Source organism: Anolis sagrei, chromosome 1 (assembly GCF_037176765.1).
Source record: "Anolis sagrei isolate rAnoSag1 chromosome 1, rAnoSag1.mat, whole genome shotgun sequence".
Classification (NCBI taxonomy): domain Eukaryota; kingdom Metazoa; phylum Chordata; class Lepidosauria; order Squamata; family Dactyloidae; genus Anolis; species Anolis sagrei.
In genome coordinates, this window is record NC_090021.1 from 64,134,223 (window position 1) to 64,153,079 (window position 18,857).

Genomic DNA, 18,857 nt, shown 5'->3' on the forward strand with positions numbered 1-18,857 from the left:
CTCCCAATGTGTTAGCCCCACCTTCCAGTTTTGTTTCATTTGCAAACTGGATAAAGATTCCCTCTACTATGTAATCTAAGACATTGATAAAAAGGTTAAACAGCAGTGGTCTTATGACAGAACCCTGAGGCACTCCTTCCAATCCATAAGGTAACTATTGATCACAGTATAGTTTTCTCTCCATTATAGATCCAACTGGCAGTGTCTCTGTCTATTCCACAATTCCCATCTAGCTCAATGATCAGTGAAACCTCAATCATCACTTTAGCTGGAGGTATGGCACAATGAAGAAAACGATTAAAAATCCTCCTTTTACTATGATCCTAACTGCTTGTGGTTAAAGAATGTTATGAAGGAATTGGTTTATGTTAAATGGTTTTTAATGCACCCCTTGATGTGCTAAAGTGTACAGTTTCAACTACTTGCATGTTTACACTTTAGTGGATGAGTCACACACTTTCAGACCAAGGAAACATCATGGTAGGTTTGTCTTAAGACTAATAATAACAATAATAATAATGTGCAACCCCGATCCACATTAGGGACATTGCTGATACATGCTATAGGCTTTCATTTATCTCCCCCTCCTTCATGTTTTTGATTTCACAACCCTTCCTTCCTGAGCGGATGTTTTCAAAGGGGATGGAAAACTCGAACGGCTAGTAGATCTTCCCATTGTCCTTTATCTTCCAGTCACCGTGTGACAGTACAAGTGATAATATTGCATTCATATTTCAATAAACTTCAACTTTTATTCAATAAATTTGCAGTGAAAGAACACATGGGCTGGTTCCAGTTTGCAGTTATCATCCTGTAATTTAAAACCTAAATGCCCTTAAAACTGGAAGATTGTAAGCATCTCTGTTGAAAAGTGTTGTTTCTCTTCTGCCTGCAAGAAATAAGTTGTTGGAAAAATGCTTTGCACTGTTTACTTTGGTCATCATGTGTGCAGGTACAACTGTACCAGGAGCTCCAATTTTGTTTGCTTTGCACTGAATGTTTGTTGTAGTCCCAAGTTTCAGGGACTCTGCAGATAGGTGGCTTCTTTTGGCTGCAATCATAGGGCAAGCCACCTGTCAATTATAGTTAGGTTCCATGGTCCTGCCCCCTTTTTGGGTTTTAGAGGGAATAGGAGCCATTTTGGGTTCAGTCCACACAGAGAAGCTTTCCATGCAGGACATAATACCAAGAGCTCCTGAAGAAAGCTTCGTCTTCTATGGCTTGGCCGGGGAGATATACAGCCCACAGCTTGGCTGGGGTTATACAGCCCTACACCTCCTTTGTTGAAGGACTTCATGGAAACCTGAGTTCTTTTCCCCTGGAAGTCTACAAAGCTCTGCTTGGTAAGGGTCACTCACGGAAGCCAGAAGTAGTTGGTACCGGGTGTAGAGGCTCCACGCCAACAGAGGCAAAGACAGACTGCCCAGATTAGAAGTTAAGGATTTCCCCATTTGTTAAAATACAGTTATGAAGATAGTGCCTGTTCCCTGTGGACAAGATTGAAAGAGCCAATAGACTGTTAAGGAAGCCTAAAGTACCTGTTTGTTTACATGAATAAAGAACTTTGTTGAACCTTTAAGCAATCTAGAGACTCTGTTTTAAGGAAATCCAAGGGCCTTTAATCTGAGGCAGCCCTGGCATCCCGTTGGGCACACAGAATTTATGTCCTGTCTACAGTCTTATGCACAGGCCCAGCATGCAACAGCACATCATGACTAATAGGGATCTTCAACATCTTTTATTCAGGATAACATGCAAATTGCCATTACTTTGTCAAACCCCCAGAAGCCATGATGGGTCAAGGCTCCATATAATTTCCAAATGCCAGTATCTGTTTCAGAGTTGATGCCTAGGAAACCATCAATTTAAAACAATATTTATTATCAGATTGCCAACTGTTTTTATCAAGCACATTTTAAAAATTCTAGATAATAATTGCCATCAATTTCTATTCAGTTCCTTTACACAGATATATTTCAGTTGTTTTGTCATCATTATGGTTGCCAGTGTATTAACATTTGTAACCATATTGATGATAAAATGAATGAAATACTGCTGTTGTATGTCTACTAAACCATCTAGGGAATTCTCCAGCACAAAAAAGAACAATTGGATTTGTGGACAAAATCAAATCATATATTTTCTCATTTTGTTTCTTGCAACAATGGATTAGCAAACATGGCATATAAAAACACAGGCTGTTTATCACAAATCTAGCTTTTGAAAAAACAAAGAAGTTTGAGGCTTCTTTATTTTTAAAAACTATCAAAGGAATTTAAGTCTCACTGGAAATCCAGAAATTTCCAATCTGATTTTGCATCTGAATTACAAAATATTTTAAAACTAAAGTATTTTTCAAAGAAGAATGATTTGTAAGTGCTCACCCAACTATCAAACAAATGCATAGAATAATAGCACATGGACATTGTTACTTGCAAAACATACAGATGCATATATAAATATATGAGTCAGGTTGCATTGATAATTCTGATGATTCTGATCATTTCTGCTGCTGGGACTGTTCATTGTCATCTTCATCGCTTCCAAATTCTGTGCTAGTGTCCTTTTTGGTGGGGAACCTTCTTGCCTGATTTTCAGATGTTGACATTTCATTTTCTTTGAGTATTTTGCCTGTTTCCTCTGCTGACTTCAGTGTAGATGTGCACTCAAGCTGCCTCTGTTGAGAAGTGTCACAACCATCAACATCCTTTAAGAAAGCCATCCCATCCGCTTTCTTCTGGGAGATAAAAGGCATTTCTTTTGAATGTTTTCCATGTTCTGAAGCTTTACTCCCAAATGGTGCTTGCTGTGGTATGAACAAATCAGTCGCACTCTCAAAGATGTCGTTGTCATCATCATCTTCATCCAAGAAGGCCACCTCATCTGCTTTCTTGTGTGAAATAGAAGACATTTTTCCTGACTTCTCTTTATGTCTGGAAGTTTCACTTTGGAATGGCACTTCACTTTGGAAATCATCAACATTCTCAAAATGGTCATCATCGTCGTCATCATCATCCCCAATATAGTCATCTAAGAAAGCTACCCCATCTTCTTTCCGGTGGGGAATCAAAAACCTCCTCTCAAGTGTTGATGCTTCACCTTTCTGACCATCAAATTGTTCTTCTTCATCATCACTGTCATATTCATCTAAGAAAGAAACTCTGCGTTCTGATGGCTTTGGAGGTTCCAACATTTCTGTTTTAGGGAATACTCCATCTGATAGGACTAGCTCTTGCATTGGCCTCAAATCTACTGTGGTCTCAAGAGATTCTTCTTCTTCACCAACATACTCATCTAAGAATGCCACTCCATCTTCTTTCCGGTGGAGAAGACGTTCTGCTTGTAGTAGTGCGTCTAAAATTTCCTCTTTTGGTGATACAGCCTCTCCTATAGCTGGCTCCTGCAATTGCCTCACTTCAGTTGTACCTTCAGGTTGCTTTTCTTCACTGCCAGCACGGCTATCCAAGAGAGTCAAGCGATCTTCTTTTTCACGGGGAGGATACTCTAAAATTTGACTCTGAAGAGAGGCTGCCTTTTCAGCTAGCACTGGTACTGGTTCTAATCTCACATCAGTTGGGCTTTCTTTTTGTTGACGTGCCTCAGGATGAAACACTTGAGGAACTGAGACACTTGCTTCTTCTGCTTTTTTGGGGGTTATCCCACGATCTGAAGTTGTTGTCTCTGACTTCAATATGCCTTTAAATGATTTCATACTAAACCTTTTTGAAGTTTGGGATGTAGCATCCTCAGGAGGGTACATAATAGATCTTGTGTATGAAGAGGTTATACTCTGTGAGAAAACAAATCAAATTGTAAGAAGGGCTGAAGAACATTGTGTATTTCATTAAAATAAAATTAAATGTATATTATGTCTTTAACAAGTTCTCTCTCACACATCAATCATCACATCAATCATATGAAAACAGAATTCACTAATGTATTGTCAAAGGTTTTCACAGCCAGAATCACTGTGGTTTTCTAGCTATATGGCTATATAGTGTTCTAGCAATATTGTCTCCTGCCAGAAATGCTGCTAGAGCACAGCCATGCAGAGCAAAAACCACACAACACTCCAGAATTCACAAAGTCATTTAAGAATGCGTAACCTAGAATTACACAGTTGTGATGTTTTCTATTACAAAACTTTAATATTCCCTAATTTAGGAGATGCACAGGGACCGTGGAATTTATCCAATCCTCATTTACCAGGAATTAAGCACTGCAACTGACAGGGGTTTGTTCCCTTGTTGACCAGGAAACATCTAGTCGAAGGTGTGTTCCCCTTCCCCTTCTTCACTCCCCAGCAATTTCAGTGCATTATATGGCAGTGTTTGAAGAGGGATTATGAGAAGGACCCTGCTGCTACCTATTGTATCAGAGATTACTCAATGGAGAGTGGAAACATCATTCAGAAGTTTACAAATCAATTAGGGAACAGATGCTTGTCAACCTCTGTGGTTGCTGAGGATAGGGTGGGTGGGGGGATTAGGCTGAGAGTTGCTGTGGACCTGCATTAACTACCATGGTTACACATTCATAATAACTGCCCAAATTCCAGTCACTTTTCTCAAAACTTTGCATGCCAATAAAGTTCTGACCATGGATCCAGGCCATTTGCTTTCATAAGTCCTCCAAGAGCCAAAAGACCACTTCGTTGTTGTTGTTCATTCGTTCAGTCGTCTCCGACTCTTCGTGACCTCATGGACCAGCCCACGCCAGAGCTCCCTGTCGGCCGTCACCACCCCCAGCTCCCTCAAGGTCAGTCCAGTCACTTCAAGGATGCCATCCATCCATCTTGCCCTTGGTCGGCCCCTCTTCCTTTTGCCTTCCACTTTCCCCAGCATAATTGTCTTCTCTAGGCTTTCCTGTCTCCTCATGATGTGACCAAAGTACTTCAACTTTGTCTCTACTATCTTTCCCTCCAGTGAGCAGTCGGGCTTTATTTCCTGGAGGATGGACTGGTTGGATCTTCTCGCAGTCCAAGGCACTCTCAGCACTTTCCTCCAACACCACAGCTCAAAAGCATCGATCTTCCTTCGCTCAGCCTTCCCTAAGGTCCAGCTCTCACATCCGTAGGTGACTACAGGGAATACCATGGCTTTGACTAGGCGGATCTTGGTTGCCAGTCTGATGTCTCTACTCTTTACTATTTTATCGAGACTGGACATTGCTCTCCTCCCAAGAAGTAAGCGTCTTCTGATTTCCTGGCCACAGTCTGCGTCTGCAGTAATCTTTGCACCTAGAAATACAAAGTCTGTCACGGCCTCCACGGTTTCTCCCTCTATTTTCCAGTTGTCAATCATTCTTGTTGCCATAATCTTGGTTTTTTTGACGTTTAGTTGCAACCCGGCTTTTGCGCTTTCTTCTTTCACCTTGATTAGAAGGCTCCTCAGCTCCTCCTCGCTTTCGGCCATCAGAGTGGTGTCATCTGCATATCTGAGGTTGTTAATGTTTCTTCCAGCAATTTTCACCCCAGCTTTGCATTCATCCAGCCCCGCACATCGCATGATGTGTTCTGCATACAAGTTAAAAAGGTTGGGTGAGAGGATGCAGCCTTGCCGTACGCCTTTCCCAATCTTGAACCAGTCTGTTGTTCCGTGGTCAGTTCTGACTGTTGCTACTTGGTCCTTGTACAGATTCCTCAGGAGAGAGACAAGGTGGCTTGGGATGCCCATCTCACTAAGAACTTGCCACAATTTATTATGATCCACACAGTCAAAGGCTTTAGAATAGTCAATGAAGCAGAAGTAGATGTTTTTCTGAAACTCCCTGCCTTTCTCCATTATCCAGCGGATATTGGCAATTTGGTCTCTTGTTCCTCTGCCTTTTCTAAACCCAGCTTGAACATCTGGCAACTCTCGCTCCATGTATTGCTGGAGTCTTCCTTGCAGGATCTTGAGCATTACCTTACTGGCATGAGAAATAAGGGCCACTGTACGGAAGTTTGAGCAGTCTTTCGCATTTCCCTTTTTTGGTATGGGGATATAAGGCGGTGATCCTTTGCTGGAGAAAGACCACTTCAGTACCACAGAAAGAAATGGTTTCCAGAAGGAACCACAAAACCTGTCAAGAAACAAGTGTTCCGAAGCAGCCACATGATTCTTTTCTTCCAGACACTCATAGTAACAAGTTCAGCTTTCAAGTGTTAATCACCCATAATCTAGGGCAGTGGTACCCAATCTTTTTTTTGACCAGGGACTCCTTGACCAGGAATCACTCTCCAACATTAGTTCCAAAAGGGTTACAAATCAGTTTTTGGTCAACTTTAGATTTGGTTTGGTTATTTGGGGTGGTGATTCAGAAATTTGCATTGGATAGACCACATCAGCTCTAGTTTCTGATACAGAACATATGCCATCCAGTAGTCGCCAACTGCTGGCCCACAGAAAACCATATTTAATAATCTAGAGCTGTTGTGGTCTATCCAATGCAATTTTCTGAATCACCACCCCGAATAACACCAGGAACAGGCCTAAAAACAAAGACACCAAGATAAAAAAATGTTTTGTTGTGCTGTGTTATTATCCATGGATTTTGTTAACACTTGACACTATAAGAGGGTTTTCTGAGGCCAGTCACTCTTGCTGTAACAGTGTGGTAACAGTGAGGCCACTGACCATATTTTTGTTCTAGTGCACCACTGGGGGTCCATAGACCATAGATTGGGAACCACTGATCAAGGGCAACCAATAATCATCTGTTATACTCCAATTATAGTTATTTTTGAATGTGCTATGACCATGTCAGCGACAAAATTTGGGAGTTGATGTCCAAAAGAAAGGCATCTTTTACAAAATCAAGCACAGATGCACTCATATGCTACATAATTAATAATATGACAAAGGTGCAGGTTTCTTGTTTAGAAGAAAACAGAATAAGTATTACCCCTAAAGAAGGCGAGTGTGATTGCCAAGGAACTATAGTCCTCGTCATTTCGCATACAGATGCATTAAGATAATTTTTCGTTGACTGTATTGCTTCATTTTTTAGCCATGGAATAAAAGCAAGTATACTGGCTGCCGCAACATTGCAAACACCATTTACTACGAAACCAATGTTATAATTGCCGAAAATATCATACATTGCACCTGAAACAAAAAATACATTTGGGTTACTATTTAAGCACATAACAGTTCTAATTTTTTTGTAATGTTGTGTTATAGCATAGAGAAACAACTCCCAATGATAGTAAAGTCACACTGCAAACACATACACATACTCTGAAGTCATCAGGTGCTGCAACCTCTGCTAGTGCAATGGTCAGGGACACCTCCTCCATCCCAATGTAGAAAACACAAGCTCCTATATGGCCATGTTCAAGAAGCATTCTCCCCTGACGTTTCGCCCACATCTATGGCAGGCATCCTCAGAGGTCCTCTCTGGGTGAAACATCAGGATAGAACACTTCTGCAGCATGGCCATACAGTCCAGAAAACTCACAGCAACCCAGTTTAGAGTTTTTATTGACATGTTTGGAGTAAATACTTTTCAGCCTCCCAGATGTTGCAGTTAAGGAACTAGATAAGTGCCCACATGGGCCAAGCAACAGATTCAGGTCACTCAGATTTCTTGGGGTATATGCCTCTAATTTTAAAATAAAATTATGCTTCCAGAAGGTTAATACTATAATAATAAAAATAACAGCACACTCTTTCCTGGTTCTCCATGCTGTATGCATATAACACAGAGAAGAGATTTGTTAAGCACTACAAAGATGGTCACCTCGTGAACATAATGAAAAAAACACATTCAGCTATGCTAATACATTACTAACTCATAGCTGCATAGAAAAATAGCTAACATTGGTTTGGTTTTACCTGCAAAGGGTGGGCCAAAGCAACTAATTGCATTGACAGTCATCATAAATCCCCATGCAACAGGCATTTTCTCTTCTCCCATCAAGTCAAAAGTAAGGACAGGCAACAAAACATAGTTTCCCGCATCAACAAATCCCAGAAGAGAGCAAATGGTTACTAGAGAGGCAAAGTTTGTACAATGAGGAATAAGAAAGTATACCACACCTGCAAAGCAAAACAAAACCTTGTAAGATACATGGTTATTTTAGATGAACATAACAGGTTTGCTAATGTGTTAAAGGTCCAGCAGGGCATCTAGACACCCCACAAAAAAGCACGGGCTTTGGGGGGAGCTATATGAACTCTAGTCCACACCCAATCGGGTTTCTTAAACCCGATTGGGTGTGAATTAAAGGCCTGTGTGGAATCAGCCAGAGACAGATGCAATGTTAATGAAAGTGACATTTAAAATGTCATTTGCATTAAGTACTTATAATGTATATAAGAACTCAGAGCAGAATACAGAATTTTCATTTCTCAAGCATATGCATGCAGACAACTGCTTAAACAGAGGCTGGATAGTCATCTGTCAGAAGTACAGTATATTCTGGCATATAAGACTACTTTTTAACCCAAGAAAATCTTCTCAAAAGTCAGGGGTCGTCTTATACGCGGGTGTAGTCTTATGCATGGGAGTCGTCTTAACTCTATATTTTAACTGGAAAACTTGGGGGTCGTCTTATACGCCCAGTCGTCTTATATGCCGGAATATACGGTACTTTGATTGTGCTTTTCATGCATGGCCCACGTGGTCCCTTCCAACTCTATGATTCTATGTCTAGATGGATCAATGTGGATCTTTTACCATTTCCAGGTTTAAACTACAATCTACACTGCCATATATTGCAGTTTGAAACTACTTTATATGGTCAGTTCATTACCTGGCAGTGCAGATGGGTTCTTGATCTAAAAAGGCAGTTTGTCCTAACTTGCCAAGTATTATTATATTACATTAAATGTTTCCTGTTAATAAAGAGACATTTGTTTTCTGGGACATACTTACCAGCAGACAAAATGGATGCCTGATTCAGATAAAGTCGGTCAATTTTTTCCATGTCACATATCTTTCCAAAAAGAAGACAACTAAACATGCTGCTTACTCCAATTCCTACCATAATATAAGATGCTTGATGCAATGGAATACCCAAGTCACCTGCAAGTTTAATCTGTAAAATAAGTGTCTTTAGATTTATATTCACATATTGATTTTTGATGCCGCTATGCATTTCTCAAAAAGAGTTTATCATAATAGTGCTGATCACAGTTGAGCTAACAATGTCATTAAACACTTCAACATTTTTTGTTTTAAGAGTCACATGGTGTTTCAATGTACACTGCCAAGCACTAACATGTTATAACTGTATATAATTAATTGAGGCTCTACCAGAATCGTAAGTGCTGACACAAATGCCCTCTTCTTCCTTTGCTGCCTATTGAATGTTGTCTGTTAGTTTTCAATAAAAACTTTTCTCTTTCTGTCTGTTTGTATAAGAACCAATTCCTGCCCTTTTTGTGTTGATTCTGCCTTTGATACCTAATTTTCTGTTAATAAGAAAGGGCTAGGAACACATCTTCTTCATTAACTGAGACCTGTAGGCAAGTCTTCATCATAGCATGTATCCTTGTAGCCGCATCTAATTATTTTCCCAGAAAAGGGCACACATGGTTCAGAATTGAAATAAAGAAAAGAAAGAAAATATTGACCACATATCAATTTGATATAAATACCAGGTCTAGCAACAATCCAAAAAGATAAGACTATACATCTTTTGGAAGTACACCGACCTGATTGCCTACTATCAAGAACCATATCTTATATTAAACAAGTTGCAGACTTTTCCCTCCTTTCTATCTGTCAGACTTGTTCAGAGACCTCAAAGGGCTGAGGGAACAAGAACAGTGATCATTGAATATTATCACAATATTTAGAGAAAACACTTTCAGTTGTATATATATTGCTATTCAAAATATGAAACATGTATAAGAGATACTATAGAAAACCAAAATGCACAGATGGGATCTTACCATATGTACAAAAGGTATGAAGAATCCAAATTTTGCTAATCCAAGAGCAAGGACCCAAACCTCAAAGATACGGTCTTTCCACAAACTTAAATCCACAATAAAACCTCTTAGTGGGGATGTTTTAAACTTCTCAACAACACTTGGATGAGCTCTATCTTTAAAAAAATAAAACAAAAAATAATTATTGCTATTATTTACATAAAGCCACAGCCGTAACTGACAAAAGTTTCATTATCAGACAACAACAAATATGACAAAAGTCAAGTGAATTTACATGTCTACATGTCAACCTGTGTGATGTTTAGTTTTTGTGCTTTGGCCTGCAAAGAGGAACGAAGATCTCAAAGAGTGATTCTACATGTTAGTGGGAGAACTTGTTCAGAGGAGTGTCTGGACAACCCCAAGAAAGATTACATCTGAGCAACAATAATCAGACTTTATTATGTCTACACTCTATTCCTGAAGAGTTGACTGAATACTGAATGGGAATTCTTAGGAGTAAAAAGTGGACATGATTTATTCTTTAAGACTTGAGTACTGATCTCAGTTTTAATTGAACCACAAGCTTACCGAATGTGGCTCCAGGTTCAAACCCTGAAGCTGGGAAAATTTTGCCAATTTTTCACCATAGCTCATTTGGTGAAGGAAAACACTGTGCCTTGTCACCTGAGATTGTTTCTCAATGTCCCAATGCAGGACCCTTTGCATTGGGAGGAACAGAAAAAAGCAGGTGTGAGTTTGTTGGAGTTTGTGCATATGCTCTGAAATGTCTAGAGTAAAGACAATGTATGTTTGCATGTGCCTATAATGTATACATGTGCCTTCTGTTCCAAAACAAGGTATGACTCTTCGTGCTGAAAAAATGTTGATAATTCCTACTTCAAATTCAGGACTGGGTCCTTTCTGGGCATTTTCACAAGCTAGTTTTATTATTTATTTATTTATTTATTTATTTATTTATTTATTTGACTTGTATACCGCCACTCCCAATTTGGCTCGGAGCGGTTTACAGCAGTAGATTAAAACAATACAACCAACTTTAAAATACAATAAAAACGAGAACAGAAATAGTCCTGAGTTATTCACCCATCGAAAGCTTGTCGGAAAAGAAACGTTTTTCAGGCTTTCCGAAAAGCAAGTAGCTTTCGGATGGTTCGGGTTTCAACTGGGCAAGGCATTCCATAAATAAGGGGCCACAATCGAGAAGGCCCTCTGCCTAGTAGAGGACAGATGATAAGTCCGGATGTTGGGGACTTCAAGCAAATTTTGGTCTTTGGACCGAAGTAATCTCTGGGGTTGGTAGGGGGATAAGTGGGCCCTCAGGTACGCCGGCCCCAGACCATATAAGGTTAAAGGTTAGTACCAGCACCTTGAAAGTAATCCGGTACTCAATTGGAAGCCAGTGCAGCTGTTGTAGAATTGGGGTGATACGACACCTCACTGGCACCCCGGCGAGAAGACGAGCCGCCGCATTTTGCACCAGCTTCAGTTTCCGGATCACTGACAAAGGAAGGCCAATGTAGAGGGTGTTACAGTAGTCAAGCCTCGAGATGACCGTCGCCTGGATCACCGTAGCCAGGTCGTTCCTAGATAGGAAGGGAGCCAGTCGCCTAGCCTGACGTAGGTGGAAAAACGCAGATCTGCTCACAGCAGAGACCTGGGCCTCCATTGAGATTGAAATAGATTGTTTCAGGCTGGATCTACACTTCCCTATAATCCAGTTTCAGAATGTGGATTAACTGCATTGATCTGGATTATAGGACAGTGTAGTACCTGGATGAGAGACCAGGTGATACAGGCTATATTTCAGAGGAAGAAATGGGCAAAAACCTTCTTTGCCCAAGAAAGCCCTATGAAACGCATGGTCAGTGCATGAGTTGTTGCTGAAGAGCAGGACTACTAAAGCATAACTTGGAACGCATTAAATATCAATGGCAATCTGGGAGACAAAAAATAGTCCAGTCAAACTAATATGCTCTGGCCAGTGTTTGCAAGACCCAAGGAGGGGGGACTGATGAAGCCAGTTTGCTCTGGCTTTTGAGACTACGAGTTCATCCATACTGTAGAATGAATGCAGTTTGACACCAGTTTCATTGCCATTGCTCCATGCTATGGAAGCATGAGAGTTGTAGTTTTATAAGGCCTTTGGTATTTCCTGCCAGAATGTTCTGGTACCTCACCAAATTACAAATCTCAGATTCCATAGCATTGAGCCATGACAGTTAAAACTGTGTCAATCTGCATTCATTCTATAGTATAGGTGCACCCTAACGCCAATGTTATATATGGCCTAATGTCATTGTTATATATGCTTTCCCTGCCCTATTTCAATTGATTAGCCGCACAAATCCCAATAGAACATCCTCCAGTTATCCCAAGTCTCGAATAATCTTGTGCTTTCAACTCCTTTTAAAATGTCTCCATGTTTTCTTCTCCCACTTTCTCCCTTTGTATCCAGGTTACTTCAATTGCTACAAAATAAGTTCACGTTGCAAAAGCAGTCTGTACTTAGTTGTCCAGGAGCCACAGTGGTGTAATGGGTTAAACCCTTGTGCTGGCTGAACTGCTGACCTGAAGGTCGGCTATTTGAATCTGTGAAACGGAGTGAGCTCCCGTCTGTCAGCTCCAGCTTCCCATGAGAGAAGCTTCCCACAGGATGGTAAAACATCTGGGCATTCCCTGGGCAACATCCTTGTAGATGGCCAATTCTCTCACACCAGAAGCAACTTGCAGGTTCTCAAGTCACTGCTGACATGATTTTAAAAAACTCAGTTATCTCAACATTGTAGAAAGGAAAGGAGGAGGATGGAATTACAGTATAATCCCACTGTACACTGATTTAATATCCATGGTCCTGTTTATCCATGCTTCAAAATTAGGTTTGCTATGATTTCTGGTCTCCATGGGGTAACATTGATACAGGGATCGTATTATTAAAACACCAAAGTCCTTATAAAACTATTTATTTTTCTCTATGAAATGTAAAATGAAGGGACTGTGCCAAGGTCTCAAGTTTTGTCTAGGAATCCTCAAGGCCTGGGCTGATTTTGAACTTGCAAATCTATGTGCTACAAGAAAGAAAAGAAGAAACAAATTTAAAAAGGCATCAGTAGTTTACATACGTTTTTGAAGTGGTTTGTAGGCAAAACCAGCCACAATACATATTGTCAGAATTCCACTGTATACACGTAAGCTAACTCTCCATCCAAGGGTATCAATTAAATACTCATGAAGCTTATTCTGCACAAATGTTCCTGCAGCCCCACCAGCCATCACAATCCCAGTTGCAAAGGAGCGCTTGGTGGTAAAATAAAGGCTTACCATTATCAGACCTATGGAAACATACAGTGTTACAATCATTATTAGTACATTATTATTTATTAATACACTCATATTATGTATTAATATAGTCATTTATTAACATTATGGCAATATTGGGATCTAAAACTGCTTACAACATATTAAAACCAATACAGATTAAGATAAAACAAGAAAAAAGCAGAGGTGGAAGATATATTCCTGGTGAAACCACAGTCAGCTGAAACTGTGAATGCAACCAAAGGCTACTAAATTATCTGATTTCCTGTCACAGCATACCATCGAGATGGAGTCCCTTGTTGAAGGCTGTGGATGATGGGCTTTGCAGAAAGAGGAGAACCTAGCATTTTTCTCTGGGTGTGTGTAAGTGAAACCTCAGTTCCATGGTTACTGTACATATATGGTACATGTCTTGCAGTACATACAAAAACAAAGATGGCTCAACTAAAAAATCTATAAAATTAAATCAATTTACAAGATGAATATAAACACATCACATTGCCTCATCACATTGCCAAATTTTCCAGTCCTAGAACAGTTTGCCGATGCAGCTAGCACGGAGCTCACTGGATCCCATCACATGATACACAGCTACTTTCAACCGGACTCCATGGTGGCTATATCGGCAAACTGTTCTAGGACAGGAACTCTGAACGTGGGAGACTACCAAGCTGTAAAGGTAGTCTTTCCAGCGTGTGATGGGCAAGCAGGTGGTGCAGTGGATGTAGGTTGCTGGGCGACGGATTTGTCCTGCTACCCCACAATTTTTCCCTCTGCCCTATGGATTCCCCGCATCAAGGACCTCCATGTGATGAGATTCATTGTGATCCGCCTTCTAAAACAGATTGGAAGTCAGCGCAGCTGCCAAAGCACTGGTGTCACATAACTATGTTGACTAATTCTAGTTAATTTAATTGATAACTAAATAGATTTGAGTTACCTGGGGTGCTAGCTAGACTTGATCCTACACCAACAATGATTCCTTGTGTTAAAAATAGCATTCGTAAATCATGAGTATAGGATGAACACACTAGACCAAACATGACAACGATTGCTCCAATTATGCACACTTTAATGGCTCCATGTTTCACCAGAAGTTTTCCAGCAACCGGACCAAAAATCATAATAAAAGCATAGCTGATCGATCCAATCCAGGCTACATAGAAACAAATAGTTGTAGTTAAATGCAGGAAAACATTTACATCTTACTATATGATCAGATTAATTACTATGTGTTCTACCAGTAAAGGGGGAAAAACACTTCTTGAAACCAATAGAAAAGTACAGATATCTGCAAACTACATTAGAAGTATTTGGGCATTCAGGAATTTAAGAGGGGGAAACCAAAGAGCAGGTGCTGTGTTGTATAGGCCCAGTCCTCATGACACAGGGGCATTTCCTTCAGCCCACTCCAGGACACAGCATGAACATGAGCATATAACAGTATGTATGTAAGTTTCCATACTAGCTTGAGACCCCATATTCTAACTTACATGGAGATCAACACTTGTTCATCCATCTGAACAAGAGCTTGATTGTGCATTTCCTGCATGGTAGGGGGTTAGGCTGGACGGCCCTTGTGGTCTCTTTTAACTCTATAATTCTATGATTGATCTATCCATCTAGATAGACTTCCCTTCTACAGAAATGTACACGTCAGGAGGAGTCTGATGTCAGAAAGCTACAAAGTACAGACTTTTCATTCACTAGATTAATTGTTTGTCTATATTTAAACATATATAGTTCACATGTGCATTTAATGTATGTGGTAAAGCCTCTGTATCTGTGGAGGATACATTCCTGAATTAACTATTTATTTATTTACTTATTTACTATATTTATATATCACCTCTCTCAACCTGAAGGCGACTCAAGGTGGTTTACATTCAGCAGTCAATGCCCCCAACAACATAAAATATAGTTAAAACATTACATATAATATAAACCATATAAAAGCAATAAAACAATTAAAATCATAAAACACAAGTTCTCCACATCTCATCACTAAAATCATTTTTCTATTGCATTGTCCAATCATTCCATGGATCTAAATTAGTCTGTTACACTGCATCTGCAAATGCCTGCTCAAACAGCCAGGTTTTGACTCTCTTTTGAAATGTTAGGAGGGAGGGGGCCAATCTAATATCCCCAGGGAAAGCGTTCCATAGCCAAGGGACCACTGCTGAGCAGGCCCTGTCTCTCGTTCCCCCTTCTGGTTCTGTGAATTTATTTATTTATTTATTTATTTCGGGGTTCTTTTACCCCGCCCTTCTCACCCCGGAGGGGACTCAGGGCGGCTTACAGAAGCAAAGGCACAATTTGATGCCTGCATCACAGAACAATCATACACAAAATGACATCAATTCAAGTTAACAACAATTCATGCATTATAACCATAAAATCAATAAAATCAATAAAACCAGTACAAACCTAATTCCTCCTCCTACATGGTCAGCGTTCGCTGGGGGGGGGGGGGGCAGAACTGAGAACAGGGCTTCCCCAGGTGTTCTTAAGCACCTAGGTGGTTCATAGGGAGACATGCGTTCGGACAAGTAAACTGGTCCAGAACCATTTAGGGCTTTAAAGGCTAAAGCCAGCACTTTGAATTGTGCCCAGTAGCAAACTGGCAGCCAGTGGAGCTGGCACAACAGAGGAGTTGTGTGCTCCCTGAGCGCCTCTCCTGTTAACAACCTGGCTGCTGCCTGTTGGGCCATTTGAAGCTTCCGAACAGTCTTCAAAGGCAGACCGACGTAGAGCACATTGCAGTAGTCTATACGGGATGTAACCAGAGCATGGACTACTGTGGCCAAGTCAGACTTCCCAAGGTACAGGCACAGCTGGCGCACAAGTACAGAAATAGGAAACAACGGATGAAAGGGAATGCTACTGAAATGAGTAACTTCTCCTGGAAAATTCTTACAGAGGCATCTCCTTTAAGAATTTGCCCAGTCCTCTAGGGCAACTCTAGAGTTACTTCTGGTAGAAGCATACCACTGAATCATCAGGAGGCTCTAAAAATGTGTTGGATTTACATAAGTAGGTGAAGTTCCATGGCCACAGGGTTCCTGCTATAGCTAAACAGCAGAAAATAAAAACTCTTTATCCTTCTTTGAAAGTTTCACTAGAATCATACTTAATACACCTTTAATTAACATGTGATAGTAACCTACCTATTATTGAGCTGGTTGACTTAAAAGTCTCAAGAAGGGGTAGCATGTAAACGCCAAAAGCATTGTGGAAGCCACTGACGAATAAGGAATGAATAAAAGCAGCTAAAACAACAACCCAACCCCAGCCTCCATCTGGAGGGGGGTGTAAAAACGAAGCATCTTTATTAATCGCATCCAAAGTGTTACATCTCCTCAATTTGCGCAACAGTACTGCAGACTGAAGTTTCTTCATGATTGGAGAAAAAATCTGGGGGGTGGGATTAATTCGATTAGTACACACTTTTACAGAATCCTTCACAAATTATAACATATTTCAGAAATATACTTTTCACAATGGTAGCAGGAAAAAGGGGTGAAACAGTTGCAAAGGGAGAAAGAAAGAGGGGTGAAGAAAAGCGTGAGAGAGCAAGTTGAATGGATGAATACAATCCATTCACAACTGCTGTATGTATGACAAGTGAGTCAATAACTCGTGGCTATATGGATGGATGGTGATGAACAACGATTTTATTGTGACGACTTGGCCATTGTAATTATGATTGTATTTTTGGTATTTTAATGTGTTAGTGTATTATGGAATGTGATGTTTTTAAACGATTGCTTGTGATATTATTGTTGGAAATCGGCCTGAGTCCCTCCACGGAGGTGAGAAGACCGGTATACAAAAGTTCTAAATAAATGAATAATGACCTTGAAGGAGTTGGGGGTGGTGACGGCCGACAGGGAGCGCTGGCGTGGGCTGGTCCATGAGGTCACGAAGAGTCGGAGACGACTGAACGAATGAACAACAACAACAACAAATAAATGAATGAATAAATAAATAAATAAATGTCTAAAGCCGCAGCAGTGCACAACCATTCATACACCTACTGTGTTTTTGAATTGATGGATGGTAGTGTATGGCTTCAATTTTCGAACAAACTATAGTTAGAAGTAGAATGGTTTTGAATAAATATGGTAAATTTTCATGGTACAAACCAAAGATCCATCTACACCAGGCATGGGCAAACTTCAGCCCTCCAGGTGTTTTGGACTTCAACTCCCACAATTACTAACTGCCTACCAGCTGTCAGAAATTGTGGGAATTGAAGTCCAAAACACCTGGAGGGCCAAAGTTTTCCCATGCCTGATCTACACTGTAAAATGAGTGCGGTTTAACTGCCATGGCTCAATGTTGTGGTGCATCTCCAAACTACAGCATCCAGGATTACATAACATTGTGGTTAGAGGTTCTTCACACAACTCAGAATATATTTCCATCATTTTTAAACATGGTTTGGAGCCAGAGTCCAATTTGTACTAATCACAATGCTACTTAGTTTGAATTATGCAAACCACGATTATAACAAACGACTCATAGAAGATTTCGCCTTCTCAGTCAAACATCAGGGATTATGGGAGGTGAAGTCCAAAACACTTGGAAGACCAACATTTGGGAAACTCTACTCTCTGACCTCTTTCTCCCCTCCTTCTCTTGCTCTACTAAAGCATATCCAAATACTACCCATTCAATTTCTTCCTGTTCCCATGGAGACTTCACTCAGTCTCTATTTCTAATCTTCCCCTATATACCCTCCATGTAACATCATTCTACATGACAAGCACTCACCCAGAGAAGAAGCCACCAGTCCCACTCCTTCTGAGGAAAGGTACATTGTGATTCCTTACTTTTGCTTGGAGCCAAGGGAAGAATCTTGGGGAAGAACTTATGCACTGTCCCAATTCCGGAATGGAAGGCTGAGATAGTGACGACTCCAGTAGAAGCCCCCATTGTAGAAGGCTTTGAGTGTTCACCTGCTCTGCCTCCTGGAAGAGCTATATGGATTAGATGCATTCCTGGGCATTTGTTCTTCAGTTCAGTACAGAGGACCCTTGGGTATCTGCTAAGATTTAATTATCTGTGACGAAATCCCATTAAGAGAAAGAACTTAAATTAATTGTATGGCTTTCCTCCTAATATTTAGTTTGAACACACGTTTTGGTATTTACACATGAATTATCATTAAATTTTAAATTCATTTTTGTTTGATACTTATTTATTTATTTATTTCAAACATTTTTACCCCGCCTTCCTCAACCCCTGGGGGGACTCAGGACGGCTTACAATTGGCAATAATTCAATGCCGCATCATAAAATACAGAATAACAAATATAACAATTAAACATGAACATTAATAAATAAAGATTAAAACAGTATACTTACACTCTGATTAGCTATTGCCCGTCTGGTGGCTGTTTAACTAGCCACCTACTAATGATTACTCTGTTTAACTTATCCAAATCCTCTTCGATGCCATAGTCAAACATTATCAATTATCCTTTAACCTGATTCCCCGAAGGCCTGGTCCCACAGCCACATTTTAACCTTTTTTCTAAAGATGAGGAAGGATGACGATGACCTAATTTCCACGGGGAGCAAATTCCACAGGCTTATATAACCTAAACAATTCATTTTGCCAATGCTTCTGTTTCATGTCTTCTGAGAGCT

At 40.3% G+C, this 18,857-nt stretch overlaps 1 protein-coding gene across 1 annotated transcript; it reads right to left on the minus strand.

Moving 5' to 3' along the window:
* Positions 1–1,590: 1,590 nt before the first annotated feature.
* On the minus strand, positions 1,591–18,350 carry LOC132761127 (uncharacterized). Its single transcript, XM_060753724.2, has 9 exons — positions 17,979–18,350; positions 16,370–16,616; positions 14,140–14,355; positions 13,004–13,213; positions 9,882–10,036; positions 8,860–9,022; positions 7,818–8,021; positions 6,886–7,088; positions 1,591–3,790 (listed from the first exon to the last, which is right to left on the minus strand). The coding sequence occupies exons 1-9, from the start codon at positions 18,201–18,203 to the stop codon at positions 2,501–2,503; spliced, it is 2,913 nt and encodes a 970-aa protein (XP_060609707.2). The 5' UTR covers positions 18,204–18,350; the 3' UTR covers positions 1,591–2,500.
* Between the last annotated feature and the right edge of the window lie 507 nt (positions 18,351–18,857).

Bases quoted from the DNA above. Each gene is read 5' to 3' on its own strand.
- LOC132761127 (XM_060753724.2), bottom strand. From the start codon at position 18,203: ATGCATCTAATCCATATAGCTCTTCCAGGAGGCAGAGCAGGTGAACAC. The intron at 13,214-14,139 runs GTAACTCAAATC...ATGTTTCCATAG, and splicing joins AAGTCTAGCTAGCACCCCAG to GTCTGATAATGGTAAGCCTT. The intron at 9,023-9,881 runs GTAAGATCCCAT...CTTATTTTACAG, and splicing joins TCATACCTTTTGTACATATG to ATTAAACTTGCAGGTGACTT.